The sequence below is a fragment of the Antrostomus carolinensis genome, unplaced genomic scaffold, assembly GCF_000700745.2.
Source record: "Antrostomus carolinensis isolate BGI_N321 unplaced genomic scaffold, ASM70074v2 scaffold26442, whole genome shotgun sequence".
Lineage (NCBI taxonomy): Eukaryota > Metazoa > Chordata > Aves > Caprimulgiformes > Caprimulgidae > Antrostomus > Antrostomus carolinensis.
Genome location: NW_010298032.1, coordinates 3,118 through 11,457, shown reverse-complemented (window position 1 = coordinate 11,457; position 8,340 = coordinate 3,118). Strand labels below are relative to the sequence as shown.

The 8,340-nt window shown below is 40.2% G+C and overlaps 1 protein-coding gene across 1 annotated transcript in view; it reads left to right on the top strand.

The window, feature by feature from the left end:
- Positions 1-166: 166 nt before the first annotated feature.
- Positions 167-8,340, top strand: part of DENND3 (DENN domain containing 3) — a gene marked incomplete at both ends in the record, with an annotated part of 10,564 nt that continues 2,390 nt past the window's right edge. The window contains 7 exons of the mRNA XM_010162320.2: positions 167-688; positions 1,921-2,183; positions 2,686-2,856; positions 3,873-4,002; positions 4,459-4,566; positions 5,805-5,944; positions 8,106-8,266. Coding sequence (XP_010160622.2) covers positions 167-688; positions 1,921-2,183; positions 2,686-2,856; positions 3,873-4,002; positions 4,459-4,566; positions 5,805-5,944; positions 8,106-8,266 — 1,495 coding nt within the window. The remainder of the gene's footprint in view (positions 689-1,920; positions 2,184-2,685; positions 2,857-3,872; positions 4,003-4,458; positions 4,567-5,804; positions 5,945-8,105; positions 8,267-8,340) is intronic.

Below are 8,340 nucleotides of genomic sequence, written 5' to 3'. Positions count from 1 at the left end.
TGTGTCCCCAGCACAACTATAATCTTACTTGAATTTCATGCCATGTAATCGCTTGTTGCTGTGATGGGCCTCCATTTGGTTGTTTGTAGTATGGCTGGTTGTGAAGATGTTGGTACTTTTATTCGCTGATTATACTAATCAATGTACTTTGTTTATTTGTTTTTAGCTGTGAAAATGCCCTCCAAATCAGTCAGTACATTTAAAATCCCAGAAATTCACTTTCCTCTGATGTTCCAGTGTGTTCACTCCTACTATACAGACTTCTTCAACCATCTCAGCAAAGCTATAAATACCTTACCACCTGATAACTCAGCATTGCTGGCAAGGTACTTCTACCTCCGGGGACTTATTAGTTTGATGCAAGGGAAACTACTAAATGCACTTTCTGACTTTCAGAACCTAGATAAAACAGACTTAAGAATTTTCCCTACTGATCTGGTAAGAAAAATAGTTGAAACCATGCCTCCTTCGGAGCGTTTGCAAGCAGACCGCAAACCTGAGCTGAAGAAGCTGATAAGTCGAGTGATGGAAAAACAAAGAGAAGTTATGAAAATAGATGACCATGTAAAAAATTTCGAATTGCCAAAAACACACATGCAACTGGATGACTTTGTGAAGCGAATCCAGGAGTCTGGGATTGTCAAAGATATAGACACTATACACCGGTTATTTGATGCCTTAACAGTAGGTGAGTAAAATACACATTTTTAGTGACTATATACATTGGTGCAATGACCATTTGAAACCATTTTTTATGACCTAAAATAAAATTTTTGTCTCCTGTTGTTTTTAATTATTATTCAACATTTTCTGGGCCTTTAAAAACACAATATGTGAGCTTTATGGACAATTTTATTTCATTAGGATAATTATGGAGAATAGATTTAATGTATACAAGAACATCTATACTTGCATCCACAATAAAGACAAGGAATTTACTTATATTTGGGCATGCAATTTACAATTTTTCAGGCTGTGTAGGTGAGGTAGTTTTGTGATCTGATGGTGTGCAGTTCTGCTTTGGCTCAGATGATGAGTAAAAAGTGAATATAAGACTGTCCTAGTTGCTAATGGAAAACACCTCTGTGTTGTAAAACTGTTAGGTAACATGGCAAGGTGGTGGTCTGTTAAAAATAAACTAACCAAATCCAGAATTCAAATAGCAACAGTTAAATTTTCCTCTTGGATGGTCATCATAGCAAAAGGAGAGGTTATCTTTATATTGGAGAGAACTATTCTCTCCTGAATGAGATCTGAATCTCGTGATTGATTTCTAAAAATACAGTTTGAGGCTGCTTTTATAAAATACTATTCACTTTTCTTTCTGTGCCTGTTACTCTGGCCACAAATGATTAAACATTGATCAAAATAGCAAGACTTTCTGAAGCCAGAGGTAGCATACATCTTGCAAGAATTTGTGTTTGTTTGAGATTCTGCTGCCCAAACACTTGAATCCTTAGAATAATTAATTTCTTAGAATACCTTTTGCTGAAGTCTTTAACTGTTATAACTTTAGCTTTTATCCCAGGTAGGCAAGTTTGTGATATAGTAGCATTCAGTGGAAAAAAGAACTGGAAGTACAAATCCTTTCCCATTGACATGGATTTTTGGCATGAATTTGAAAAAGCAAGCCTGGCCCAGTGTTTGCTTCCTCTTTCTGTACAATAGGGTGGAAGGAGGGAGGATGCCAGTTGCGTGGGACCTGTGGCCTTGGCTGACTGCCATGTCTCTACCTCAAGAGAAGAATTTTGTCCCTTAACTGTTTTCCAGGCCTTTTTTTAATAGCTTTTTTACCTTGCTTACCCTGTTATGCAGTTAGAGGCACAATTAGAAAGTTAGTATATTTTAAAGCTATCTTTCTGTGCAAATCTGTATAATCATTTCTCACAGTAAAAAAAAAAAAAAATCAAAATTTTCTAGGACATCAGAAGCAAATCGATCCTGAAACATTCAGAGATTTCTACAACTACTGGAAAGAAACTGAAGCAGAAGCTCAAGAGGTGAATCTGCCACCAACAGTAATAGAGCATCTAGATAAAAATGAATGTGTCTACAAGTTATCCTGCTCAGTTAAAACTAACTATGGTGTAGGAAAAATAGCTCTGACCCAAAAGCGCTTGTTCCTTTTGACTGAAGGAGGACACCCTGGCTATGTCCAGATTGCTGCTTTCAGGGATATAGAGGTGAGCATCAAGTAACTTCTTGTTCTCTTGCATGCCTAAGGATGTAGGGCATGTTCCATTCTGCTAAGAGATCTGTCTCTCAACTTAGAGTTTCAGTCAGGAGTGTGGAAAACACCTCTGAAGTCAGCAACTTCTTTGCTGAAAGGGTTCTCAGGCATTGGAAGGGGTTGCCCAGGGCAGTGGTGGAGTCCCCATCCCTGGAGGGATTGAAGAGTCGTGTAGACACAGTGCTGAGGGACGTGGGTTAGTGAGGGACTTGTCAGTGTTGGGTTAATGACTGGACTGGATGATCTTAAAGGGCTTCTCCAGTCGAGGGAATTCTGTGATTCTGTGAAACTTACATTTTTGTAAAACCATCTCTGCTTAACGTTGTGCATGGACAATTGAAATCATTAACTGTGGCTATAAATAGAGAAAGTTGCCCTGTAGAATGAGTGCTGCACCTTACCTGTGATTGCACACCGTTATCTTCCTTGCTTTCTTTGTTTTCTTACATTTCCAGGATGTTAAGAGCACGACTGTAGCTTTCCTTCTTTTGAGAATACCTACTCTGAGGATTAAAACATTATCTAGAAAAGAAGTCTTTGAAGCTAACCTTAAAACCGAGTGTGATCTCTGGTACCTGATAGTGAAGGAAATGTGGGCTGGAAAGAAAATGGCAGATGATCACAAGGTGGGAATTTCTAACCAAATAAGTCGATAAATAAATAAGTAAATAAATTGGGACTCGATGATCCTTGTGGGTCCCTTCCCACAAAGTTCTGTTATTCTAAGTATGATGTATGTGCTTTCTGTCTCTGTTCTAAATAATTCATGCATCAATCTTAGAATTTCTAGGTTTCAGCAAACAGTATCTAAGTGATAAACTTTTGTTTTTGCTGTTACTTCTAAATATAATACTTCTAGAATAATACAAAAAATAAAAAAAGGCAGATTACATTTAAAAAACACAGGATTTTTTTTTTCATCTGTTGTCATGGAACTTTTAATTTATTCACTAGTTCTGTGAGATAGTTTCTGAAAGTTCACAACATGAGAATAGTGATCCTAACTAACAGAAAATTTTCCCCACCTTGCTTCGAAACTGTAATGTGTAGAAAGAGTTTTGCCATGCTAGAACCCTGGTGGCTGTAGGTCCTTTCAATGAATAGAGCAAGATGTATTCTTCTGCCAGAGAAACCTTGAGAAACAGGATCATACAAGCAGGGTTTCCATTTAAACTACATAATCTTTCATGACTGCTGAATTTAATAGTGAAAACGTAGCTTGGTGGTTCTTCAGGAAGGATTTGAATCATTTTAGCCAAGAAGAAACATAATGTGTACTTCCTTCCCATGAAGAAAGAGCCAGCCTGAAAATGGGTATCCATCCTACATCTGCTGTATTTTTTCCATCAGTGCCATTCATGTGGTTTCATTTGCACATCTTGTATCAAGATTGTGCCAGATCTGAAATACTTCTTTCAGTTTAATGAATTAATGCTGGTTCCTGACTCCCTGCTCCATGACCTTGCTTGGGAGCAGAACATGTGATGTGGGAGTGGGGTTTGACTACAAGTAGCATGAATTATGCTGCAGGGCAGCAGCTGGGTAGTGCTTGTGCTAAGCATGATGTGCTGTGATTGTCCAACACGGAGACTTGTAAGAATAATGAGCAAGCAATAAACTACAGTAAGGCTTTTGTCTTTAGGATCCTCAGTATATTCAACAAGCCCTGACAAATGTCCTCCTGATGGATGCTGTGGTTGGTTCTCTGCAGTCCTCCAAAACCATATATGCAGCTTCTAAACTCTCTTATTTTGACAGGATGAAAAATGAAGGTCAGTCACATAGCAATGCTACAAAGCTTGCTGTTGTTGCATCATCTATCTTGCCTCTTTCTGTTTATATTCCGGTTTTCAAACTGATTATACGTAGAAATATAAAAAGATGTTAGTCTGACAGCGCTTTCACAGAGGTATTTGGTTAAATAGTATTAATACAAAGCTTAGGATGGGCTGTTTTTTTTCTCTTCTGTGCATTAGAACCTTAGTTGGTATATCTGCCCCCATGTTGGCTGCTGTGTTTTGGTTGTTTAGAGTGCTTGGGTGTTTCATGCATGCTTCTGCCACTAGAATTCATACACACAGTGTTTGGGCTCTCCTAGTCAGCTAAGGCTAGGGGGAAAGAAAAGTGAGACAGGTGAATGAATGGTGCAGATTTCTTATTTCATAAGAATTATAGATCTATTTCAGGCTTAAGTGTGTACTTCATAACCTTTTAAAAATCTCTTTTAGTGCCTATGATGGTCCCCAAAACAACTTCAGAGACATTAAAGCATAAGATCAACCCCTCAGCTGGTGAGACATTTCCACAGGCAATAGATGTCTTGCTTTATACACCAGGTAAGGTGATGTATTGCTTTCTTTATGTTAGCCCAGCTTCAATTAGCCTATAAAACATGTTATCTTGTAACACCTGGTATTATGACTGCCTGATTTTGTTCAGTCTGACATGCTTTGGTTGTGTGTTGAATACTAAACCAGAAAATCATTAAAAAAGAACAGTAATATTGCATATTAAAATACTCCAAGGCTTAACTTTCACAGTCTTAATTTGTCTTCCTCTGTGTATATGCCTTATAATAGACTTCAATTATGTGTTAATATGCAGATTTCCCATTAAGACTCGTGCTTCATTTATTGAGCAGGGTGGATGAATGATGCTCCACCACTGATCTATATTCATTGGGGGTTTTTTTATTTTTCAGTAGAGTCACATGAGGGTGTTTGGTTGAACCACAGTGCAAGGAATAGTGTACCACCTCTTGAAATCCCAGCCAGACCTCTATGCCCATGGCTCTCACTGTATAAGATGTGATCTAATGTACTTACACTGCGTGTAATTTAAGTCCATCCCTGAAGGAAGCATTATCAATTTCCTTGTGAGCTTTTCTGTGATACTTGGCACATTTATGTCTAATTCAAAAAGCATTGGAGGAGGGAAAAAAAAAGGAAAAAAGAAAAGTTAAGGACTGTGTGCAATGGGCATGAATTTAGCTACTAGATATATTAATTTTGGAAGTTCCTAACTCTTAATTTCATAACCTTACTAGTCTTCTGATGTAAGTTCACGTGTAATTCCTAGTATTTGGATAATTTGAGACAAAAAGAGAAAAACAGTGGAATTCCAAAGTTAAGAAAGTGGGCAATGCTGGGTGGGTGGGTGGTGGTGGTGGTGGTGGGTTCGGTGGAGCTTTTCTGTCTTTGAAGTATGAAGCTTCTAAGTGGAGTCTAATGCTGTGGCAGCTAAAACGAGTGGATTTCTTAGTTGTATTTCACAGGATTTAAAAACCTTCCTGCAATCCCAGTTAGCTGAGTACTTAATCATCAATGAAAAAGATTATCTTTGCTCTGCATAACTTTGAAGTATAAGATTAAACCATCAGGTGAGCTCAACAAATAGATGAGTACAAATTCATTGTGGAATCTGTGACGCACATTAACAACTGGTGATGTAAATTCCAGAACACAGATGCATTTCATTAGGAAGCTGCTCTGCCTAATAATGATTTTCCCATGCGTCTCCAAAAGGGGTTTGTTTTTTTTTTTTACCTCTCTCATCTTCTCTGCTTCATTTCTAGGGCATCTTGACCCTTCAGAAAGACCTGGCAACGCTCATCCAAAACTATGGTGTGCTTTAAATGAAGGGAAAGTGGTGGTCTTTGATGCATCTACCTGGTCTATTCAACAACACTGTTTCAGAATGGGCCACTCTAAACTGGTAAGACTGGCACACAGATCACAATTGCTGCTTAAGCTTGGTGGGGTTTTTTTTGGTGTAGCCTGTATGAGCCCAGACCACTGGATTAGTTTAAGGAATGCTGTACTGTTGTTTCTTAAAAGTTATAGAAAGGCACTTAAGTTGTTGGCGCTTCAGTTAACTTGGAGAAATGGAGATTTTTGAGAAAAATTGAGAGAAAATGGATTCATAACAAAACAAGTCAACTGGTAGGAGGTGATGGATTGGATATCATGAGGGTTTGCTGGCCTAATGGCATAGCTTCTTGGGGCTGGAAGGCAGGTATGAAACAGGTGAGGAGGAAGAATAGTGGAGAGAACCAATATAAAGAGACGATGAGACCTGGATAGTGGGATGGAGCACACCCTCAGCACGTTTGCTGGTGACACCAAGCTGAGGGGTGCAGTTGATACAATAGATGGAAGAAATGCTGTTCAGAGGGACCTGGACAGGCTCGAAAAGTGGGCCCATGAGAACCTGATGAAGTTCAACAAGGCCAGGGTTGTGCACTTGGGTGAGGGCAATCCCAGGTATGTATACAGACTGGGAGAAGAACTCATTGGGAGCAGCCCTGCTGAGAAGGACTTGGGAGTCCTGGTGGACGAGAAGCTTGACATGAGCCAGCAGTGTGTGACTGCAGCCCAGAAGACCAACTGTATCCTGGGCTACATCAAAAGAGGGGTGGCCAGCATGGCGAGGGAGGGGATTGTCCCTCTCTACTCTGCCCTTGTGAGGCCCCATCTGGAGTATTGCGTCCAGACCTGGAACCCTCAACACAAGAAAGATGTTGAGCTGTTGAAGAGAGGAGGAGAGCCAGGAAGATGATCAGAGGGCTGGAGCTCCTCCCTTCTGAAGAAAGGTTGAGGGAGGTGGACTTGTTCAGCTTGGAGAAGAGAAGGCTCCAGGGAGGCCTCATTTCAGCCTTCTAGTACCTGAAGGGAGCTTAGAAACAGGAGGTGGAGTGACTTTTTACATGGGCAGATAGTGATAGGACAAGGGGAGATGGTTTTAAACTAAGAGAGGGGAGATTTAGATATTAGGAGGAAATTTTTCACCCAGAGAGTGGTGAGGCACTGGAACAGGTTGCCCAGGGAAACTGTAGATGCCCCATCCCTGGAGGCATTCAAGGCCAAGTTGGCTGAGGCCCTGGGCAGCCTGATCTAGTGGTTGGCAACCCTGTCCACAGAAGGGGAGTCAGCACTAGATGATCTTTTAAGGTCCTTTCTGATCCAAACTATTCTGTGAGATTCTGTGAGGAGACAAGCCCTCAGAATAGATGAAAAGTCCCCTGTGCTGAAGAACTGGAAATTGGGGAAAGGTGTAAGGAAATGAGGTGGGTGATGTTGAGTGATAGCGCTCTAAAAGGAGATGGCTCAACCAGCAGGTTAAAGGGAGTTGCTTGTAAAAGATCAGCTGAAAAGAGTAACTCCCTCAGTGAAAGGGGAAGCTGAACCAGAGCTGCAGACTGAGTGAAAAACATGGAGTAGAAAGAACACACAGGAAAAAAGAATGGGTAGGTCACTTGTGTGAAAGCTGAGGAACATCACTGTGGATGAGTGTGGAAGTGGTAAAGCTGTTGGTGAAGGGCTGGGTGGGGGGAAGATGGAAATCCAGGAGAAGAGTTGGATACTGCCCTATTCTAGAGAAGAGAAAGAAAAGAGGAGGAAAGTTCGGCACTGATGGGACTCAGTAGGGAGAGAAATTAAGAGCTTCTAAATGGGGGAAGGATGTTCCAGAGACAGTAGAGAAGATGACAGTATTTACTTAGACACCACTTCTAACTGAAGTGGGAAGTATGTTTCTATCAGATGAGTTGGATGGCTTCAAATCCAGAAGGGAGAAAAACACTAATCTCTGTTTTCCCCTGATGCCCTTTGTAATTTTTACTTTGTTTGGGTCAGGAAACCCAGCTTTGAGTCTCTTACCAAGATACATTATCAGTCCTGTTTACTGAAGGATGAACTCAGCAAAGAGATCTGTCCTCTCTCACTATTTATAGAGCAGAGCAAAGGATAGGAGCTGAGACTTGATCTCTAACTATAATCAACAGAAAACTGTAGCATCTTACTATAGCCTTTTCCCATGATACATTAAAGAGTGATTTTTCCTCTGGATTTAATTTAATCCTGCTTTTTCTCTCCAGACTTGTATGATAATGGTAGAACAAAGTCAAGTGTGGATTGGTTCTCAAGACTCCATTATTTATATAATCAACACCCACAGTATGTCCTGTAATAAGCAACTAAATGATCATCGTTCTGATGTTACAGACATCATTGTGGAGAAGAAGAATGGAATACCCAGGTATATCTGATTATAATGTTTTCTTCTTGAAAATACATTTATAAACAAATGGGAAGGACATCTGTACCACCGGA